General features: G+C 40.2%; 2 protein-coding genes across 2 annotated transcripts; both read left to right on the top strand.

Annotated features, from left to right (window-relative positions):
- Positions 1-1913: 1913 nt before the first annotated feature.
- Positions 1914-9351, top strand: LOC100473825. The gene is given in 7 exon segments (XM_034667677.1): positions 1914-2025; positions 2857-2906; positions 2964-3819; positions 6057-6122; positions 8410-8769; positions 8772-9212; positions 9215-9351. Coding segments are annotated over 7 exon segments (2022 nt in total).
- Positions 9352-14496: 5145 nt separating this feature from the next.
- On the top strand, positions 14497-15483 carry LOC100473309 (olfactory receptor 6K3). Its single transcript, XM_002927264.2, has one exon. It carries the CDS (start codon positions 14536-14538, stop codon positions 15481-15483), a length of 948 nt encoding a protein of 315 aa, XP_002927310.1. The 5' UTR covers positions 14497-14535.
- Positions 15484-24251: the final 8768 nt, after the last annotated feature.

Raw genomic sequence — 24251 nt, forward strand, 5'->3', positions numbered from 1 at the left:
GCTGCACATGGAGATGTAGGAGTGAATTTGCTGGGGCAAAGGGAAACATGAAAAGGGTATGAGTGGCCCAAGGAGCCCTAGTCCTCGTGGCAACTCTCTTAGAAGCTGCGGTGCATGGGCTGTGAGCAGGTGCCAGGGGGGGAAGGCTTTCCCTGGGAGGCCTGCCTGGGAAAGCCTTTGTCATTGCCCGCAGTCAGGTCTGAAAATCACACAGGGTTTCTGCCAGACTCCTCAGTGCATATATATTTTTGAGGGGGAGGGTAGAGAAAGAGAGATCTCCTCTTCCCTTATTATTTTATTCCTATGCCTTAGACTCGTAAGTCCTTTATTCAAAAACTTTTGCATAACTTACATACTTAGGAGGGGAGTTGCCAGATGACATGTTATGCTTAACTTTAGAAGACGCTTGCTATAAGACGCTCTTCCCTGGGGGCTGCGCCATGTTGGATTCCCACCAGCGCTGTAGGAGAGACCTAATTGCTCTGTACTTTCCCTAGCATTTGGCATCACCAGCTGTTTTGTTAAAAAACAAAAAAAAGACCATGATTGTTCTTAGAGATGTGCTATGGTAATGTAGCTCTTTGTGGTTTCAAGAGTTTTGAGTTTTCACCTACTCTGGATATATCTTTTGTTGTTTACATTTCTCACAAATGTGTTCTCCCAGAATGGCTTCTCTTTTCATTCCCTTAATAGTATAGTTTGCAGAGCAATGAATTTTGGTGAAGTTCAGTTTATCAGTTTTTTCTTTCACATACTGTGTTTTTGATGTTATAGCATACACATTTTGTTGAACCAAAGGTCATAAAGCTGTTCTCTTCTAGTTTCTGGGAGATTTTTTTATGGTTTTTGGTTTTACGTTTAGGTCTATGATCCGTTTTGTGTTAATTCTTGTGTATGATGCAAGATTTTTTTTTTAGCACATTTGTTTCCAGTTTTCCCAGTGCCATTTGCCAGAAATACTTTTTTTCTCTCTGTTGAATGGCTTGGCCATTTACATGAGTGTCTATTTTTGTACTCCACTTGGTTCCATTGATCTACGTGTCTATTCTTTTGACAATATTACACTATCTTGATTTTTTAACATTATAGTGAGTCTGGAAATGTACATCAGCAGTTCTGTCCTCCAAATTTGTTCTCTTTTTTCAAGGTGTTTTGCCTATTTCCTTGTCTTTTCATATATATTTTAGAATTAGCTTCTTAATATCTATTAAAAACACTTTACCTGAGTTTTAATTGAGATTGCTATGAATGAATCGTACATTCTATATAACGTACGCATTCTTGTATATGCATATTCATGTACCAGATGCTCTGTAACCAGCAGAAAAATGAATGACAATTGGTAACTGTAGAACACTTACAATAATCTAATTTTATGACAACCTGAGGGATTTACATGTATACATGTAATAATCAACACTTCCTAATTCTCTTTGGGCACTTGGTTTTCTAGAAGCTGCTGAACTGATATTTGTCAAATTTAGTCTATATAAAGCAGCTCTTAAAAGATCTTTTTCAAAATATATATTCAGTTTTGTAATGAGATCTCTCAAAAGATCTCAGAATGAGCCAAATATTTTTATGTTTCAAATGCCTAATGTTAATTTAGAATTTCAAACGCCATTCTTCAATAAAGTTGTAAGCTTTATATTGATTCTGCTTATAAGTAATTTTTCAGACAGTATCAGCTCAGGGGAAATATTTGGTTGTCTTCCCAGGGGAATATTGGCATACAGCATAATTAAGCGTTCTAATTTAATCATATGAGGAACTCATTTTTAAATGGCTCTACATTATCTCAAAAGAGAACTTCCCTTTCAAATTCTTTGGTGTTCTCCACATTGCTCTTTGATTCTCTATCTCCGTTAGACTAGGTTTCTGAATTGCCAGGGGAACAGTCCCAGGTGCACCTGATGAGCTCCCTGTACTACCTTTATAGACCTCTTGGTGCTTCACGAGAGTTTCAGGAGATCTACACTGTGCTGGACTCTCACATTGTGGCCCCCATTTTCTCATTCCTTGATGGTCTTTGTTAAGGTATAAATGATCTGTGCAGGGAGACTTCGCTATCTCCGTAAAACTCTCTGCCCCTTTCCAATATCTCTGATGGACTGACATTTAGAAGTCCGATTGAAAGATTTCAAGAACTAGGTTCTGAAGATAGAACTCCCAGTTCACACACTCAGCCTTCTTTGATCTTCCAGAACCCTCTAAAACGCAGTTTCTCCCAGCTCCCTTCCCTCTGTGCTGGCCAGTTTCCACTAACTTTATCTTTTCTGCTTCTGGGAATAGTTTCCTACCATAGCTTCACCTTGGTATATTTGCCTAAAACCTTACCCTCTTCTCTAACCACACTAAGAGCTCTGTGGTCTGAAAAAGGAGCAGAATACTGAAGACTGGGTTTTTTTCAGAAAGTGCAGATACAACTTTACAATAACTATGTAGAGAGGAACATAATTAGAAATTTTGATTATCTAATCCATAGTCAGGAAACATTAGAAATTTATCTAGTATGTAATTCACAATGATTTGGGGAAATTCTTATAAAAGGTGATTATATTAGTACCCCTAATAGTCTACTTTATTTTAGCTAGTGGAGCTTATAAACATGACATTACTAATACCTTATTTGTTATTATTTGCCTCCTTCATTGGAATATAAGCTCCATGAAAGCAGAGTGCTTTCTTCACTACTGAATTCAACAAGCCTACAGATGTACTTGGCACATAATAGAGACTAAATGGATCTCTGCTTAATTAATTCAAGAATGATGGAAATAGATCATCTACGTAAAGCATTTCTTACTTTGACTCTTATATGAGCCAAGAGATCTAACTCTTCATATTTCATCTAAGGAGTGAGCTGTGTCTTTCTACCCATAACAATTAAGGCTGTTGAGACCATGGTAAGAACTAACCAAACTTCTATGGTGACAGAGTTTCTCTTCTCTGGATTCCTCCAGTTTGAAGATGGTAGCCTCCTCCTCTTCATTCCTCTATTCATCATCTACACATTCATTGTTATCGGGAATCTCACTGTATTTTTTGCAGTCAGGATGGACATGCGTCTCCACAATCCTATGTACCATTTCATCAGCATCTTCTCCTTCCTGGAGATCTGGTATACCACAGCCACCATTCCCAAGATGCTCTCCAACCTCATCAGTGAGAAGAGGACCATCTCCATTACTGGCTGCCTCCTGCAAATGTACTTCTTCCATTCACTTGGAAATTCAGAGGGGATCTTGTTGACCACCATGGCCATTGACAGGTACGTTGCCATCTGCAACCCTCTCCGCTACCCTACCATTATGACCCCCCGGCTGTGCGCCCAGCTCTCTGCAGGCTCTTGCATCTTTGGCTTTCTTGTGTTGCTCCCGGAGATTGCGTGGATTTCCACACTGCCCTTCTGTGGGCCCAACCAAATCCATCAGATATTCTGTGACTTTGAGCCTGTGCTGCACTTGGCCTGTACAGACACTTCCGTGATTCTGATTGAGGATGTGATCCATGCTGTGGCCATCATCTTCTCTGTCCTGATTATTGCTCTCTCTTATATCAGAATCATCACTGTGATCCTGAAGATCCCTTCTGTTGAAGGCCGCCAGAAGGCCTTTTCTACCTGTGCATCTCATCTTGGTGTCTTTCTGATGTTCTATGGCAGCGTGTCCCTCATGTACCTGAGATTTGCTGCCACTTTCCCACCAGTTTTGGACACAGTTATTGCACTGATGTTTGCCGTTCTTGCTCCCTTTTTCAACCCTATCATCTATAGCTTGAGAAACAAGGATATGAAGATTGCAATTAAGAAGCTTCTCTGTCCTGGGGCGCCTGGGTGGCACAGCGGTTAAGCGTCTGCCTTCGGCTCAGGGCGTGATCCCGGCGTTATGGGATCCAGCCCCACATCAGGCTCCTCCGCTATGAGCCTGCTTCTTCCTCTCCCACTCCCCCTGCTTGTGTTCCCTCTCTCGCTGGCTGTCTCTATCTCTGTCGAATAAATAAATGAAATCTTAAAAAAAAAAAAAAAAAGAAGCTTCTCTGTCCTGGGTCGCCTGGGTGGCTCAGTCAGTTAAGCATCTGTCTTTGGCTCAGGTCATGATCCCAGGGTCCTGGGATTGTGCCCCATGTCAGGCTCCCTGCTCAGTGGGGAGTCTGCTTCTCCCTCTCCCTCTGCCCCCCCCACTTGTGCTCTCTCTTGCTATCTCTTTCTTTCTCTCAAATAAATAGATAAAATCTTTAAAAAAAAAAAACAAACAAACTCCTTCTTCTCTGCCTTCAGACAGTGTTTAATGCATCTGCAAGTTGATGCTAGCTCTTAGCACCTCTCACTTTGGATGTTACCCCGACATACCAAACCATAAAATTAACATATAACTCATTTATTGTCACACTGATAGTTTCTATCTATTTATTCCAGTTCACGTGTTTATTCTATTTATACACATTTAATGTATCATGGACTACCTGTTTAGACCATCGTAGATGCATAGATAATAGAAAGGAAATACGATGTTTAAGCCATTAAAATAGATCTTGTAAACATTAATTTTATTGTTACTATATAAGTATTACTATTATTATTATTACTATTATTGCAAAGGCATTAGTAACAACTACAGATTATAAAAGAGAGTGGCTAAGAGTGTAAGATCTGTAAAAGAGGTGCAGGGGCTATTTTCCTGTACTACATACAAGTGTCGTGACCTTAAACACGAAGCCACTCTGGCGGGTGTTGGCCACATCTATTACTTCACTGCGGTGTTTGTCTATGTTCACACTCATCACATTGCATACATGACATATGTTCTTTGTATACAAATTATATCTCAATAAAGTTGTTAAAAATGAAATAGACCAGTTCACACTGTGCTCAATCATTAGAAATACAATTTTGCCAATTAAAATTTTCTAAGACCCCTCATGTGATTTTTTTCTTTAACTTGAGTATAGTGGACACAGAATGTTACATTAATTTCAGGCGCACAATATAGTGATTCAACTTCTCTATATGTCATGCTGTGCTTCCCTCAAACGTAGTCACCGTCTGTCGCCACACAACACTATTACAACATCACTATGTTCCCTATGCTGTACCTTTTATTCCCATGGCTTATTATTATTTTTGAGTTTCAAGGAAAAATATTATAAGAAGTTAGACAAGGAAAATAGGCCCCCAAGTCACTGGAAGAAATGTTAGACAAAACTCAAGAGAGAAAGAAAGTATGTCTTCCCACCCGAAATCCCATACACATTTCCAAGAAGATAACATAGTAAAAGCAACTAGATTATGAGGAGGAAAAAGAAGAAGAAGAAGAAGAAAGAGGAGGAGGAGGGGGAGGAGGGGGGAGGGGGGAGGGGGGAGGAGAAGACGACGACAGTGGAGGAGGAGAAGAATGGGAGAAGGAAGAGGAGGAGAAGAAGAGCTTTGGGTTTTCAACAGAGCACAGAGCAGTGGACTGAGCACATGGAGTCCAGAATAATCTTGTGAAAGAGGGTGAGACATTGTCAATAGAGAGGTGATCAGGACCAATGTAAATTATTCAGGGTAAGAGATCCACATGCATTTGCAGCATGAGAAAAAAATGACATTGTCCCCTCACTTCAATATTGGCACAAAACCCCAATGATCCGTCTGTTATGAAATGATCTTATTTTCTATTAAATATTCTTTCAAGCTTTTTTCCTGGTGTCAGTATATTTCTTTCAAGACTTTCCACACGTGTGTGTGTTGGTGTGTGTGCTCATGTTCAACACAAAAGTGCTCTTTGCATGACTCCCTGATAGACCCTCGTACCTGGGCCAAGAACGACCGTGGTGGAGAAAGTAGTTTTCCACGTTCAGAGTGAGAAGTACAATCAGGAAAAAAATACTTGATGACAACTTTGATCCTAAAATCTAGTGAGAGAAGAGTACAGTGGGAATCTTTGCTACTTAACCCCCCGAGGGAAGTGATGCTCTCCACTGTGGTGCAGGGCAGGAACCCCTGTGACACCTACTTCTCCTTCCTGCTAGTCCTTGGGATGCTTGTGAAAATAGCTTTCCGTTCCCTTTTGCAGGCTGGAGGAATATCAAGGATGCAGAGACCCAGACAGACAGAGGAGCACCTGTGGTCTTTGGTCACGGTGAGTGCAGAAGGCTGTCTTGAGAAAGAATTCACTCACCATGCGTAAGAGTAAGAATGTCATGACCGGAGTATCAGAAGCTTGTCGGTGGAGTGCAACAGCAAGGGAAGGGGGGACCGTGCTGGGCACAGGTCTACATGAAACACGATACTGCATTATGATGCCATCTTTTGAGAGGTCATTTTTTTCCAGACCTGATTAGGACTGTCACTCAAAGTAACTTGTCATACTTCCCTTTCCGAACAGTCCCTAATTTTCTTTGTTCAAGTGTCTACGGCAGTCTTGGGGGCTACATTATAATTTCAGCCAGTCGCGGGGCTCCAAGTGATTTACTTGACACCAACGATTTTTTGCACGCCGACCCTGTTCTAGTTTCCTGCCCTGAAGGAGGAGCCTGGTCTAAAGAAGGAAAAACCAGTAGTCGCTGACTGTTATGAAACATGACACATCTACTACAGAAAACCCAGCGTAACAGTGCCCCATATTCTGGAGTGTTCATTGTATTCCTGACACTGCTTTAAATCACTGGAAGTACGTTTACACATATTGGCGGGGCAGTCAAGTGTCTGAGTTGGAACGTGTCCCTAGAGATACAGTGTAGGGATTTGCATTCTGACTTCAGCTGAGAATCCCTGGGCACTGTTTTATCCGTCTGTGCCCAAGTCTTCTCATCTGTAAAATGGGGATCATCTTACCTTGTTAGAGCATTAGGTAAGAAATATAGCTTGTTCTTGGGGCAGTGCTTGCCGCAGTAAGTGACTTCATACCCCGCCACACTATACAATGTTGTTATTGTTATTGTAAAGTGTCTACCTATTCTTGAAACCTTATGAGCCAGTATTAATATTTTCACCATCTTACAAAAGAGGAATTAAAGGCCTAGAAAGGCTAAACAACTTGAGGTGAGTCCGGGGGTTTATAAGCAGTGGCAAGCACCTGCTTCTGACATGCAGAGTTTTGACCAATATTATGTATTGCTCTTGCGCAGGAGAGGGGGCGGAGTGAGGAGTGGTGGCTACGCAGTCAGAGGACATGATACATGCAGGAGCCTATGGTGATCCCACAAAGCAGTGTGCATGAGGGGACTCAAGGGGAACAGCATTGGGGATGCTAGGAGGAGAAGCCGGAGTGAGTTCTGAGTCAGCCACGTGGGTTTGGAGCTCATGAACCCAGTGGGGAGAAACATCTGTAAGTAGTAATAGTTGAGATCTTGTAAGCGGATGAGATCACCACAGGAGCAAATAGAATTATTGAAAGCAGAGAGCCTGAGGGAAATGAGCACTTGGAGAAGAGTTTAAGAAAAGCAGCCATATGAAGGGGAGAGAGACAAGGAGAAGTAAGAGAAAGGATAATTGAATGAACCCAACTAAGTGGAACAAAAGAGAACACCCAAGCCAGAACCACCTCTGAGAGCCACTAGGAATATGTGCTGTAACTCCCATTACGTTTATTTTTATTCATGCCCCTTGCTCTTAGGGATGGAATCACAACGGTGGAGGAGGAAAGCCGCAGGTACCAGGGCCAGAGGACTGCAGTCTCCATTAGCACAGGCAGGCAGGGTGTTGCTAAGCTTGGCTGGAAGAGTTTTGTACAGAAGTGGGAGCGAGGGCACAGCCGTGTTGGAACACGAGAGACACGGGGAGCTGGGTTCTACCACCCTTTCAAGAAGTTGCCTGTAGGGCAATGGTTAAGTTCCGTGCAGATATTTACTTAATCCTCGGATTCCCTGTTAGATAAGTACTGAGTACTGGAGCCCGAAAGATTAAGAAATTTGCCAAAAGACACAGGGATAGTAAGAGGCTCAGTTGAGGTTTCAATGTAGACTCCAGGCCCACATTCTAATCCCCTAGAACAGAAATCTCCATAGAGGAATGTGCAAGATGGTCCAATGGGGTGAAAGAAAAAATAATACAACTTCTAGTATGTTTATTTTTATTCATGCCCCTTACATCTAGAATTTATTATTATTATATACACATATATTTTGAATTATTAGATCATAAGATAGTAAGTGTGAGTAATTTGTAAATGCAAATAGTTGTATTAGTGGTTAGGCCGAACATAATTGCACCATTAAAAACATTTGGAGACATTTGTTTCTGTGATTGTGCCTCTCAAGGAGTGAGAAAACAAGTCAAATACTAGTCAATATTCACAAGAGTGTGACATTAGGAAAAAATAAAACCTTCAAGTTATTCCTTGTTATTCATTCGCGGTATTTAACTGTACACCATCCTTTCGTCTCCACCTCCTCGTGAGCCGGTCTGTGCCTCTCCTTCATTCACAGGGAGCTCTGCTGGGTGTGCGGAGAGTGCAAACCTGTCAGCAGTGACAGGGTTTATCTTCACTGGCTTCCCCCAGCTCCAGGCTGGTGGCCTCCTGTTCTTCTTTCCCTTACTCTTCGTCTACACCTTTATTGTCACTGGGAACCTATTGATCTTCTTTGCTGTGAGGCTGGAGACCCATCTCCACAATCCTATGTACAATTTCATCAGCATCTTCTTCCTGGAGATCTGGTATACCACAGCCACCATTCCCAAGATGCTCTCCAACCTCATCAGTGGGAAGAGGACCATCTCCATTACTGGCTGCCTCTTGCAGATGCACTTCCTCCGTTCACTTGGAAACTCGGAGGGCATCTTGTTGATCCCACGGCCATTAACACGTATGTTGCCATCTGCAACCCTTTCTGCTACCAGGTGATCATGACCCCCTGGCTGTGTGATCAGCTCCCTGCAGGCTCCTGCATCTTCGGCTTCCTCATCCTGCTTCCTGAGATTGTAGTGATTTCCACACTGCCCTTCTGTGGGCCCAACCAAATCCATCAGATCTTCTGTGACCTGGTCCCCGTGCTGAAGCTGGCCTGTATGGACACATCCATGATTCTGGTTGAAGATGTGATCCATGCTGTGGCCATCATCATCACCGTCCTAATCATTGCCCTGTCCTATATCAGAATCATCACCGTGATCTTGAGGAGCCCCTCTGCTGAGGGTTGGCAAAAGGCCTTTTCTACCTGTGTGGGCCATCTCGCTGTCTTCCTGATTTTCTTTGCCGGTGTGTCCCTCATGTACTTGTGTTTCAGTGCCACCTGCCCCCCAGCTTTGCCACAGCCATTGCACTGGTGTTTACTGTCCTTGACCCATTCTTCAATCCCATCACTTACAGTCTGAGAAACAAGGACATGAAGAATGCAGTTCGAAACTCTTCCATCTTTGGAAAGCATTGAACATGTCTAAAGGTTAATTCTGAGCTGCAGGTCTCCTTCCACCATTTTAATGTTTCTCTAACAGATTAAAAAATGAAACTACTCTATACTTATTTCTCTGTCACATTGAGCTTTCTGTCTGTTCTGATTACTTTTCCTTATATCTAAGAAAACACATTGGACTCTCTGTCATAGCTGTAACACCTGATGTGTATGTGGTCAAGAATTTATTAGGGGTTGAAGGGTTTGCTTGCTTTCTTCTGAAGAGTTGTAATTAAAGGCAAACTCACTCACCACTTTAGAAGCTGCCATGTGCTTCGGGTAATAAACTTGGGAAAGTTTTCTATTTCATTATGGATCATGGATTACCCAATCAGGTTTGTTGGGAAGCAGATTTCTTTACAAAAGCAAAAACAATACTTAAGGAAGTAAATTATACTTTTATTTTTAGTTATGTAATTCACTCTTGATTAGAACAATAAACGTATACATTTAGTTGACTAAATTATTACTATCGCCAGACTTGTTCAGAAGGGAAGTCCAGCGCGGGACGCTATTTACACCAAAACACTTCGTGCTCACGGACACACACAGGTAGGGGTCTTAGTCATTGCTTGCCTCCCAGGGCCAAGCACTTTCATTTTCTTTAGCAGAAAAGTCTTCTGTGCATCCATCAACGGGCAGTTTTAAATAACATATGATTCATTTGACTTCTTAGCCGAAAGCTCTAAAAACTTTCCTCTCCTTGCTATATCCAATACTATTGCCTTAAGTGTCTATCATCATTTATGTACAACCATTATAATTATCTTTATAAAACGCAAGCACAAATTTTGGTATGAAAACAGTAATTTTATCCTACATGTTTAAATTTTCTTACTCAATTGTCCAGGAGAACAACCAAAACTAAGTTCATATTAATTTCTTTAGATACTCCACACCCAAAAGGCACACAGGACACAAAACAGTACTTCCCAGCACACATCACACTCATCCCTCAAAAAAACCAAACGAAACGAAACAAAACAAGAACAACAAAAACCTGTGCAAGTCCTAAGAAACAGGGAAGGTGACCTCAGTAGACAGAACGCAAATAATCTCTTAAGGTGATACTATATATGAAACAACATTTATGGGAATTCAATACAGGCAAGAGAAGGGCCTAGTTGAGAAATATTTTGCAGTAGTCTTTTTGATAAAGTGCTGCAAATTCCAAACAGAACTTGGATTTTGATAGATACAGGTTGGGGCCTGTAGATACAGGTTCATTAATGGATATCTAGAATGTTTCTGTTCATTGAATGGTGGGTTTGGCACCTCACGCTTGTTCTTTGGTGCATGGCATACTAAGTAAATTTGGACATCTTTGGCTCAAAAGTCTGAGTTTAGGATGTCACAGCCAACGTAGAAAAAGTGCACGTTAGTGACTACCTCTAATAGACTTGGTCTACACCTATATCTGCCATAAGAATTAGAGTTCTGAGTCCTACCAAGTAAACCATTAAAATTAAAGGGACACTGATACAGGCCCCTGGGAGTGGAGAGGAGACTTTGGACACAATGAACAAACTTCTGTCCTACACGGCATCCCAAGCTATACCCAGTGATTTTGAACATAAGTCATAGTCATCGAAAATAAAGAAAACAAACAATAGTAGATAAGGAAACAAAACATTATACAACAAAATCTCTACTTGACTCAGGCGTGCACCTCACGGCTTCATGGTACCCTTAAAAACCAGAATTCATGGAGTTATGTCCTAAGTCTGTAACAGCGGGTGTTGGAAAGACAAATGCAACACGGGAGCAGGAGAATCCAAAGAGAGACGGTGGAGTGCGTGTAATGCTTCAAGCTGCGCTCCCACATACAAAACTCGCTACTGTCACTTAACTATTCTATCACTGCCCATACCAAAGGAGAACAAACCAAATATTGAGAAATGATGCCGTTAATCTCAAAGTGTAATGATTTCTCCAAGTGTCACACATGGTTTGATACAGCTCAACTGTTTATACTTTCTTTGTGGTGCTTTTAAAACAAGAGAGGGGAGAAGAAATTTTTTCTTGCTTCTGAAAGCAACAAGCTTATTGGAATTAGACAATAAGGAGCCCGTGCAAGGAGGTCCTTCTACGTTGCTGCCATGGGTGCCCATCTCCCGATGAGATGCTCGCTTGAGTCACGTTGGGGCAACTCTAGGAGTCAGACCCACAGTGAAGTCGGTCTGCTAGGGCAGAGGGGGCATGATTGTCATTCAACCCTTTCCAACTCTAGACTTCCTAACACCTGGTTGAGGACAAATACAGACTAAGGAAGCATTTCTTTTTCTTAAAACAAGTGAAGTCACTCTCCTCTCTTGTTAATTTACACATTTTCTCATAGAAATAATTTCATTTCTAGAAACAGTGAACAGATGAACCACAGATTACATCTGAAAAGTAAACTTGCCAAATGTTGCTGATACTAAAAACAGATTAGTTTCCATGGAGGGGGATAGATAATCTAGATGAAATTGCATATTCAAAAGAGCATATAAAATATTTCTTAACAATTAATTTCTGTAGTAGTGCTGCACTTGAGAGAGAAACAGGAAGGAAAAAGATCTTCCCTGATTATTTTCAGTGGTTAAAAATAAATGTAACTTATGCAATGATAGTTAATATGAATTTGTTTTTATAAAGTATTCTAGGTCCCCAACTTCCTTCTTCTTAACACTGCGCACCCTTGAGCCACACTCACTAATCACATTCACGTGAAGGGTGCAACCTCATTGTTATGTTACCGTATCAAGAACTTCTAAGATATTTTCTATAAGAATGATAAAGAGGAAAAAAATTAATATATATGTTGTATTTTACAATGTTTGTGACACACTGTAAATAAAATGGTATACAAGAACTATACACCAATCTTTCATATATTTTGTGGAGAAAAGTAGGAAATTTGAAGAGTTCCTCAAAATCAATGGGAATAATTTGAAGGAGAGCCCCATGCGTGTTGTTGGGAGGAAAAAGTGGACGTTCTTCCAACGTCTTCTTTCGTACTGCCTCATTTTTCCAAATGACATGTTTTCACAGAAATTGTTCTATTTTTTCTTCACTAATTTATTCACAATACTTAACATGCCAATAAAGCACCTTCAACACTATCCTATTTCTTGTGTGTTTTTGTAAGGATGGGGTCCTACCAAAGCTGTTCTTTGTATGGAACCCTCCCAATTCCACACCAAGAAGGAGACTGGTTAAATCATAATGATAATAAGAAAAAGTGGTAAGAATCATTATCAGGATCTGTGAGTCTTCCTTGGAGCACTGATTCCCCTTTTACCTGGAGATCTAACGAGAAGAAAGAGCAGAGGTGCTCTGATAATTGACCCCATGAGAGCAAAGAATGCTTTCTCCTTACAGGCAGGGGATAAAGCCTCAGCGGAGCTCATTTCCCCTCTGGCGTGTTCTGTAGGATGACTATAACAACTCTTCCAGGGAGGGTGAAAGGACATCTGGAAATACAGAGACCCAGGGAAAAGGAAGAGCCCACCTGCATCTGGCAGAGGTGAGTTTACGGTCACTGAGATCTGGGAAGAAAGCATCCGTTTCCTACATTTGGGATGAAATACAACCCAAAGACTCAGCAAAGATCTGGGGAGCCTAGAATTTGGGCACTGCCCCAGGGCTTCTGAGAAAGTCCCATCTTTGGAGCTCTGGGCTCTGCATATTTTCAATCAGAAATTATACCCAATTATTTAGACCGTGTGATGGTCTGAGATATGAATGCTCATACTTTCCTTCCCACCTGCCTTGCTTCTGGATTTTTCTGGCTTTAGTGATATTTGCAAGTCTGCTTCAAACCTATTTATGATAAAAGAAGCTACTTTCAAGCGCTTAAGACACGCTAGGGGGTATGAAAGACAAAAAGCTGATCCCACCCTGATCGGAGTTCCCTGTGTAGTGAAATGAAACGGAAAGAATTCCAGTGAAACGTGGTAAGGTGTATGGTAGAGGATCTGTGGAGGACACACAGATGAGGATAACCCAGATGTATGTGTGTGTGTGTGTGTGTGCGCATGCATGTGCGTGCATGTGTACCGTGTGTGTGCATGTGCACGTGTGTGTGTATGTTGGGAAGGAGACGAGAGCCCAGCAACAGTCGTGAGGCTTCTGACAGGACACAGTGGCTGAGCTGAAACCTGAAGGAAGCCCAGGAGTATCCCAGTGAAGAAGAGTGAGTCCAAGGGCCTTCCAAGACAAGGGTTGATATTCACAAAGCCATCCCAGGGAAATGGCAGTGAGCCCTGAAAACTGTCATAGAGCGGCAGGAGAAAGTGGCAGGTGGGTATACTGGATCTGTGGGGTCTAAAGTCCAAGAAACACACTTGTGCTAGAGACAGAGGTTGGACGACTATGCATGGCTCATCAACAGTGCAGAAGGACATGATTTTAGGGGTCGTGTACCAAATGGGTAGAGAAGATGGGTCCATAACACATAAAACGAGGAAACGATATAACACACATCTGGGAGGAAGCTTCCCTATAGGAACAGGGCAAACCTGGAGTGGGGTTTCATGAGAGCCAAGGGAGAAAATCTTTAAGTCGTAGTGATCAAGAGTTTCTGGTGCGAAAGTATGATCATAATAAAATAACTGAAACTTTCCATTGCTTTGCAATTATTGTGTCACTGACATGTAGGACAGAATGGCTTCTGTAAGCGGCAGTAAAGAAAGAATTCACACAGCAAATTGTTGAGGAGTGAACAAATCTGAACAAGATATTGTTAATATTACTCTTTCAGAAAGCTGATCTAGGAAGGAAATGATAATAGATATTGAGCATTAATGCCAGGGACTTTGAGACATTAATTCATTTAATACTCCCAATTCTGATCACACTAGTATGTTTTCAACTACAGAAGGAGATGTTGAGTCTCAGAGAGATTATGTACCGGACCCATTATTATTCAAACAACAGGAGGCAGGATAAGAATTCAGGCTCAGTATGTTTGATTGGAGCCCATGCTATTAATCATTAACACTGTCTCCCAAATAAAATGATTACAGATACAGGCAAGTCACTGGTTATTTTTAACCTGGGAAATGTCAAAGCACAAACACCAGGTAACCAAAATAATATTTATTTTTGCACTGCATTGATTTCCTTCTCTGTTAGTTGGGTATAACCTCTCCCTCATTCACAGGTAGCTCTTCTGGGGATATGGAGGGTGCAAATCTATCAGAAGTAACTGAATTTCTCTTCACCGGGTTCCCCAAGCTCCAGGATGGTGGCCTCCTTTACTTTTTTCCTTTACTTTCCATCTACACCTTTATTGTGATTGGAAACCTATTGATCTTCTTTGCTGTGAGGATGGACACCCATCTCCACAATCCCATGTACAATTTCATCAGCATCTTCTCATTTCTGGAGATCTGGTATACCACAGCCACCATCCCTAAGATGCTCTCCAATCTGATCAGCAGTCAAAAGACCATCTCTTTTATTGGCTGCCTCTTGCAGATGTACTTCTTCCATTCACTTGGAAACACTGAAGGAGCCTTGCTGACTGTCATGGCCATTGACAGGTACCTCGCCATCTGCAACCCACTCCGCTACCCGACCATCATGACCCCCCGACTATGCACTCAGCTCTCTGCAGGCTCTTGTGTCTTTGGTTTCCTCATCCTTCTACCTAAGATTGTGTGGATTTCTACTCTGCCATTCTGCGGCCCCAACCAAATCCACCAGATCTTCTGCGATTTCACACCGTTATTACATTTAGCCTGTACAGACGCCTCTATGATCTTAGTACAAGATGTGGTTCATGCTCTGGCCATTCTGATAACAGGTCTGATTATTTCTGTTTCTTACATCAGAATTGTCATTGTGATCCTGGGCATCCCTTCAGCGGAGGGCCGAAAAAAGGCCTTCTCCACCTGTGCTGCCCACATTGCTGTCTTCCTGCTATTTTTTGGCAGTGTGGCCCTCATGTATCTTAGATTCTCTGCCACGTATACGCCATTCTGGGATGCTGCCATCGCTCTAACCTTCTCTGTCCTTGCTCCCTTTTTCAATCCCATAATATACAGCCTGAGAAATAAGGATACGAAAGATGCTATTAAGAAGCTCCTTTGCCCTCAAAAGGTGTTTAATGTACGTGGTAGGTGATTTAGGCAGGAGTCCTCTATGTAAATGGGGCTTCTTCACAAAATATTGGCCCCACAGACACTAGAACTTAAAATAATTATGCAATTAGTCCAAATTTCTTCTCCACTAGCTGGTAAGTAGACTGACGAGGTTCTCTGAGGACTTACAGACACGACCAACGTACTAAGTTGGTTTTTAGGATCAGTGGACTCCTAGGTTTTTAGGATCAGTGGACTGTTTTCTTTCCTGTATCTCCCATTTTGTTTGATTTTAAAGATTTTATTTATTTATTTATTTATTTATTTATTTATTTATTTATTCATTCATTCATTCATTTATTCATTTATAGAAAGAGAGAGAGAGTGGGGCGGGGTGGAGCAGAGGAGGGAGAGAGGGAGAGAAGCTCCCTGCTGAGTGCAGAGCTCCAAGCTGGGCTTGATCTCACCAACTCAAGATCATGACCCCAGCTGAAACCAAGAGACAGACGCTTAACCGACTGAGCCACTCAAGGCACCCCACATTTGTTTGATTTTAATTTACTATTTAATTTTAAAATGATTGTATAAATATTAATAATACAGGTATTGCCTTTTTTGATACCATCTCTTTACAAAGCTCACAGTGACCTGATGGAACCCACGTAACTCACTCCCCATGATACTAAGGTGACTTTTCCAAGTTCTTTCAGGGAGTTACTGGACATTAAGCAGAAGCAAGAGTTCCTGGCACCCAGACCATAGACTTGCTCCCTTATCTTTGTTTCCTTTCCAGTCAGCCTTGCTGGTATTTTGAGATCTATGTGCTAGTGTGCTGTGCATGGGATGCTGTCATGAACAGAGGCATCATGGACTGTATTTGGTTCTATGTTAACTACTATAAAGAGAAGTTGAGTAGAGCAGATCCGTACCCATAGGAACTTACCATCTTACGTAGGATCGGTGTGAGAGTGTTAAGACATAATAAATGCATATATTTACATTTGTAGTCAATGAAATTTATTGATGATTTAATTGCCTCTTTAAGAAATTGTCTATTTCCCCTACCATATCTGTGCTAAGATATATAGTTTGTGTAGGAGTTTTAATATAATACTATGTGACTTGGTAATAAATTTTTTAGAACTCAAAATTGTATGCTAAAATTTGTTCATGTTTCTACAAAATACTTATACCAATTCAGTTTAAATATGGCAAAATATTTCACTGATTGGATATACAAATTATTTCTCTATTTTGAACCTCTATATTGTTTCCTATCACCATTCTTATAAATATGGCAATTATCATTTTTTTGCATAAAGTTCTTTCCATTTCCAAAAACTTCTGTTTCAAGATGAATCTCAAGAAACTGACTTATTAAAGAAAAATGTGCAAATATGTTTATAGCTGTTGGTAAAGGTATTGTTTTTGCAAAGTTTGCACTGGTAATGCGTTACTGTGACACTTTCAATATAACTTTCATAGCAACTGATGCGATTAAATAAGAAGTCTGGTTATTCTGTGAAGCTGTCAATTCTATCACTGACAAGTTGAACTTGCAGTAGGACTATAACAGAGTGATAAATTTCAGTGGTAAATTGAGTTCTTATCTTGGCTCTTCACATCCCTGTAACAGAATTATAACTCCACAAATTTGCAATGAGTGGATTCATGGTGGGTGGTGTATACTTCCTTGCCCCACAACGTTGGATCGGCCATTTTCATTATTTGATGATGGGGATGTCCACGGACATTCCTGAGATCAAATCTGTGCCCCTGTAGTTGGGTTTGCTCCCAGCAGCTGCTTCTCTTGCAGCACTGGACCCATGAGGCCATGTGGCCTGAGAGTCCCTGGTACAGAGAATGAGAGACATGGGGAGCTGACCTGAACCCAACCTACCTGAAGCCTGGCGCCTGGAGTCCAGAACCAGAGCCCAGAGCCAGGAGTCCAGCCTAACTCATCTTGTTGCAGCTGGTGAACAGACTCACAAGTATGAAGCTAAATGATTATTGTTTTAATATCTGCTGTGCGGGGGCTTTGTCTGACATCGTGCCAGCGTGAGGTGGCAGAAATCGAATAACTAGTGCTTGTTATCTGAATCTTAGGATCTTCTTTTAGGTTGTAAGTATTTTAGAATTGTACTGTTTATTATTTTTTTAATAATTCTATCATTTTCAGAAAGATTACTTGCATCAAATGTGTAGTTACTTAACCATGCTGCCTGGTTTTGTGTGTGTGTGTGTGTGTGTGTGTGTGGATGTGTGTGTGTGTGAAAGAGATTTTACACATTAAAGGGATTTTTGATCATTTAGAAACAGAGCACGTGCTAAAGACCTGACTCTGTGAAGGCAGGAGTGGGGTACAGAAATTTAGGAGAGTCATGCTTTGGAAGTTACATTCTCTTTTCTGTACCATTGTCTTCATCATTTTTGTGGCTTATAGTTATCGCATACTTGATCAGTGCTTGAAAATAGAGTCATGGGGCGCCTGGGTGGCACAGCGGTTGAGCGTCTGCCTTCGGCTCAGGGCGTGATCCCGGCGTTCTGGGATCGAGCCCCACATCAGGCTCCTCCGCTGGGAGCCTGCTTCTTCCTCTCCCACTCCCCCTGCTTGTGTTCCCTCTCTCGCTGGCTGTCTCTATCTCTGTCGAATAAATAAATAAAATCTTAAAAAAAAAAAAAAGAAAATAGAGTCATAGCGTTGAAAATCTTTCAAGGTAGAAGAAGAGTTCAACACAAAAGCTCCTCAAACCACGTGAAAATAAGAAATAACGCACAACATGTTGAAGCATTGTGGAGATTCTCTTTTATTCTTATTGCGTGCTCTATGTACATAAGCAAAATGTTTTGTGCTAGTCCAAACACAGCACAAAATTCACGTGAATTCTCTATGACATTCTCTAGCTAGAAACCACTGCATTAGGTAAATTGGTGTATCTTTGTCTGAAGCCATAATATCATTCCTTATTGAACATTTATTTAGTTTATTTTGGGTGAGAAAAATCATCATACTTAAAGAAAAAGACTAAAAAAAAGAGAGAATCAAAAAAAAAAAAGCTTAGAAGAAAATCAGCAACTGATCTAGAGAAGTAATTGAAAAGAAGGCTCAAATTGTAAGGCTCCATAGTTACATAAAGAGATGCCTAAACTTTTTATTAAGGCTCCGTGTTGGAGGGGTGTAGAGACAGAGAAACACACATACCCAGCTGTGAATGTAAACTGGTGTAGCCGTTCCGCAGAAAAATCTGGTAGAGCTTAAATTAAACTGAAGTGTATCCTGTCCTAGTCATCCTGGTCCCAGGAATATGTCCCAAGGGCATTCCAACGTGTTAAGAAATCTATATGCATGAAGATGTTGTTTGCGTGTTGGGAAGTTGGAAGCAATCTGTGGTCTATTATGAGGAAAAGAGATACTTAAAATATGATGAACGAATACTTCGGAGGGTCATATACTATAAACTTAATGAGCACAAAGGAACATAAGTAACTAAAAAATAATGCTGACTGGAAAAAAAAACAGCAATGCAATGAAATCAATTCAATACAATTGATGTAAACAGAAAGTATATGTGGATAAAATACAAATGCGTGTTTTGCAAGAAAACATACACACAGAAGATACCTTAAAATTAAAGTTAAGTAAATCAAAATAGCTGTATAAGGAGAAAACAGGAGAAGAATGAAAATAAAGGAAAATAAATAAAAATAAATTTCAATATACATTTAGGTGTAATCTTTTTTTTTTTTTTGGCAAAGCAGATAGCCACTTGTGTTACATTTTCTGAGTTAACAGTACCTTTGTTTGTGTCTCTCCAAGTCACAGCACAGAGATCTATGATTTCCACATAAAATAGCTGCGGCATAATATTTTGTATTATGATCGTCTCTTCTGTTACTCATTTAATCCCTACTGCTGCAAATTTGAGTTGATTTCAATCATTTTAAATCATAAACAAGGCCACAGTGCAAAACCACATATAAGTTTGCACCTTGCAATATTGTTGTAGGATTAATTCCTGGATATACAGCTGCAATATTCGATACCATTCAGGATTTAAACATCAAATAGATAATGCCCAATCACCATTCTAAATATTGTAAAGATTTATACAGCCAGCAACACTGAGGGCTTATATTTCAATACATTATCCAATGCAATGTATATCACTCGTTGTATTCTTTGCCAGTCTAAGCAGACAAAACAAAACAAAATAAATGCAGTCATACATTTATTTGAGAATCACTGGAATAATTTATTTAATAATTTATTAATATTTAATAACCAGGGCAGCTCTTTTCTGTTGCTCTTTTAACTCTTAATTATTATGTGTTGACAATTTTTCTATTGATCCCTTTGTTTTATAAAATTTCATATGCTTTCATATTACAATCTCACATAATTTACAAAAATAGTGCATTTTTTCAATAAATCAAACATGGCTGAAACTGTGTAAGTTTCTTAGACTGACTTCATATACCACTTGAAGGCAACCGTTATCTGAGTTTGGAATTGATGATACAGAACTAAGTGTCATTGTGGGTTTCCAAGTAGATGTGTTTCTATATAGTAATCAATGTCTTTCATGGAGTCTCATAAAATAATTACAATGCTTAAAATTCGATAGGATTTTAAATTCCAAATTAATTTTCAGAGTAATATTTTAAAGTGAGGAGGAAAATAGCAGATACTGTTGGTTCAGTTGTCTAACCAAGACCCATTGCTAAACCTATTATTCTTTGCCCACCTCTGTTAAGGCAGTCTCACCATTGAGATATTGGCAACAGTTTGCTAGGATTTCTGGGAGAGCTTTTGCTGATGGGCTCTCAGTCCCACAATTTTCTGCCTTGAGTATGCAAATGATGCCTGGTACTTAGAGATCTACTTTGCAACCCTAAGGAAAAGTCCAGGAGAATGACTTGTCAATTTGGGATCAAATAAGCAAAGAACAGTCCTAACTGATAATAAGTATAAATTATTGATTAATTATAAAGTAAAAATCAAAAAGGAGTCATCTTTGGAAGTACAATGTTGAACTTGTCAATGTGAACATGCAATTTTTAGGAAAATACGTTTTTAGCTGCCAATTCCCATGTAAAATACACTAAAAGAAAAAATAGGTAATTTCCTAAAATTCAGATTTGAGTTTCTAATAGTTGTTTTCAATAACAAAACTAGAACTTTTTAAAGAAGAGCTTATTCCATAACATGGGGAAGGAGTAAGTCAAAGAGAGAATGGAATATCTTACGGATTAAAAACAAGGTTGTGTTTTCCTAAATTTGGCTTACTGGCCTGAAAATAAGTAATCAGGATATAAGTTCGGATCTCACTTTTCATTGTTCCAACAATCTCCTCCCCTCTGCTGTATCAGCTTCCTTCAAATTTGAGTCTTGGATTTTCAGCATTTTGATTCAATTAAAAGCTAATCCAACCAGAGGTACCACAGAAAAAAGAAGTTTTTAAAAATACATTTATTCCAATGCCTCAGGCTCCCAGACTATCTCATTTGTCCTGAATTGAAGTTCCCTGGAACTGGGATTCTCCTAATTGCCAGGCTGAACCATTTTTCCTAATTGGAGCCATTATGGGAATGATTGTTTTCTTATCTTAATTAGTTTATGTAAAATTCCCAAGAGAGTCTATCTTCCTGTTCTAGTCGTGCTCAGAAAAACATACACATCTGGGAGGGTAGGGAGAGAGCTCTACAGGGAGTGTCAGATCTATAAGTCACTGCCTGGTGAAGCAAATGGTTTAGATGAAGGACTTGGGGTAGGAACAAAGCGGAAGAGCGAAGGAAGTTGATGGTTGGCCACATCAGGGTAGGGAAAGATAGAGTCTTCAACTAGGTTTGTGCAACTTTGGAAGCCAACAGCAGCCAGGTCAGTGAACTAATTTGGGGGAATTGGAGATATCTAGAGAAAGAACAATCCAGCTGCAAGAGAATAGATAACCCTAGTGTGTGTGCAGGTTCTGTGAATAACTGTTGAGAAGATTTTGAGCAAGGAGGAATTAGGGAAAAAATGGTATAGGGCAAGTTAGTACAAAGCATAAAAGTTTAAAATATTAAAATTTCCCAGGACATGGGGCCAAGGCTTAAGTGATTACTTTAAAACCACAAATAAGTATTGTGATTGATTTCTGAAACGTTTCAGGAATCAATGTTTCAGGAATCAAGTGAGAGTTCCAGTTAGCTGTTTGGCCTAAACATCATTAACATTTGCACTAGATTTGAGATGACTAAGTTTTGGATGAAGATAGAGGAGGGTTTAGTGGGGAAAGTCTAATGGTTTTTCTTTCAGGTTTAGATCTTCCTTATCCTTTTTTTTTGGCTTGACCACATCTCTTCAGGAGATTAGGGAATTAGGTCTAGGTCTGTTCATAGGGACCTTTTTGAACTAGTAGCTTGGTTCAATTTGTAGAACTCTGTCCTGAGGGCCTTAATCAGAAGATGTGGTGACTACCACTGGGGACATCAAGACTTATGGGAAAGATTAGATATGTAAGAGGAAAAATATTTTAAAAAGAATAGATAGATGATGCTAGATAGATAGATAGATAATGATGATGACTGATAGATATAGATGATAGATGATATAGATGATAGATGATATATATATATACAGAGAGAGAGAGAGAGAGAGAGAGGTAATAGGTAGATAGTTAGATATTGATATAGATGATTGATAGATGATAGATGACAGGTAGATAGATGGATATAGATGATAGATAGACATAGATAATAAAGATAGATCACAGGGAATAGAAAAAGAGTGATTTGAGACATGTGGCATTAGCTTGTTGAAACTAGAAAAGACATATGTAGAATTTGGTGAGGTTAAAAAAAAAAAAAAGCAGAGGTTTGAAGGAAGACGAGGATATTTCAGGTAGGAGAGATCTCCTTTAAGAATGTTTGGAGACCAGAGAATGAAACTGACATGTTTGGAATAACTACAGGTTTACTACACCGTGTTGGCGATTATTAATTTGCCATAGCAACAAGAGATGAGGTGGGCTTTTTGGTATAACTAACAAAGAAAAAATTTCTGTACAGTCTTGAAGATGATGTGGTAGATGGTGGAGGAATTTGTTGGGTCTTAATTACATAATCAGTGAACAAATACATCCATTGCTAATATAAGTAAGAAACGATAATAGAGTGCCCTTTTCTAATACAAATACAAGGCAAGACCCTAATGAATGACAAACAAAGGGAGTTTATGACTACTTATTCCCGTGATTAAGAAAGTGTCATCCTAGAGGGCTTGAATTGTTACCTTTTTAAAGCAGAGACACCTTGGAAGAAGAGAATGGTGAGAACGTGAAACTCAAGTAGAAGATGGAAGGAGGTCACGTGCATAAACTGATGCTCTAGCAAGACGAACTTTGAGGAAATGGAAGCTTGTGTGGAGAAGTAAGACCTCTGGAAGCCTGTTACAATACTGCATGTGTTATGAGTAAGCATCAAATTTGGGCCAAGGCAATGGGAATAAAAGATACTGATGATAGAGCAAGAAAAAAATAAGTTAAGCAGACTTCATGGTTGATTGGGTTTGAGAAATGAGGGCAGGATGGATATAAGATGAGTAATGTTAGTATCTAGACGAACAAAAATAAGAAATTCAGCAAGGGACGCTGGTGGCGTGCTGCAGGTGAGGGTGGTATGTCAGCCTGTTGGGACTGCAGTAACAAAGTGTCACAGGCTGAGTGGCGTAAGCAACAGGCATCTGTTTTCTTACAATTCTGGAAGCTAGAAGTCTGAGATCCACATTTGTGCAGAGCTGCTTTCTTCTGAGGCCTTTCTCTGTGGTTTGTATGTGACCGCCTTCTCCCTGAGTCTTCCTATGGTCCTCCCTGTGAAAATGTCTGTGTCCACATTTCCTCTCCTTAAAAGTTCACTGGTCATATCAGACTAGGTCTACCCTAGTGTCCTCATTTTGATTTAGTTATCTCCTTAAGGACCCTTTCTCCAAATAGAGTCACATTCTGGGGTGCCAGGCATAGGAACTGCAACATGTGAACTTTGGGAGGACAGAGCTCAGCCTGTAACATGTGGGGGTGGCACATTTGGGTCAAGTTGAGACCACTAAGTAGGAGGGTTCTGGAGAAAATGTGGGGCTCAGGAGAGAGATCCAAAATAAGGAATTCTAGAGTCACATTAGTTAATGAGAGTAGGAGGCCAATAGGAGTCTTGAATAAATAAGATGTCTGCATAAAAAATATGGAGTTGGAAACAACGAACAAAGATAGAAATTTGGGAGAAACCAGGATGGTGTGCTGTCAAAAAGGCAAAAAAGAAAAGATTCTCAAGGATCAGGTGATTGACCTTTGGGGATTAGTGGCAATGAGGACAGAAGGAGGCCATTGAACTTTTAATCAGAAAGCCACTGATACACTTTAAGAAAAGAGATACTGGCACATAGAGAGCAGATCATCGATTCAAAGGGATTCAGGAGGGAATGAAGACAATAAATACATATTCACATATTGGGGAAAATGATATTGGTACAAATCGTCTGTGTAGAGATAGTACTTTTCTCTCAAGATAAGATTTATGCACATTTGATAGCAGAAAAGAGAGAATCAATGAAGAAAATAAAACAAATGATTCTGAAAAGGGAATAAATTAACAGGACCATACCCTGCGATGTGTTTTTGTGTTGCGTTCCACAGAGCCTGCAGCCTCTCTCTCCACCCCAGTGCCCCATGCAATCCCACAGGAGCAGCTCTGTATTTACGGCTTCACATAGTCACTTCCCATTAATTATGGCATGTGACCAAAGCCTTCTGGCCCAGAACACATTGGAGATCCATT

This window comes from Ailuropoda melanoleuca, chromosome 8 (genome assembly GCF_002007445.2).
Source record: "Ailuropoda melanoleuca isolate Jingjing chromosome 8, ASM200744v2, whole genome shotgun sequence".
Lineage (NCBI taxonomy): Eukaryota > Metazoa > Chordata > Mammalia > Carnivora > Ursidae > Ailuropoda > Ailuropoda melanoleuca.

What these genes read in the sequence shown, in the direction of transcription:
- LOC100473309 (XM_002927264.2), top strand. Translation starts at nt 14,536, where the DNA reads ATGGAGGGTGCAAATCTATCAGAAGTAACTGAATTTCTCTTCACCGGG.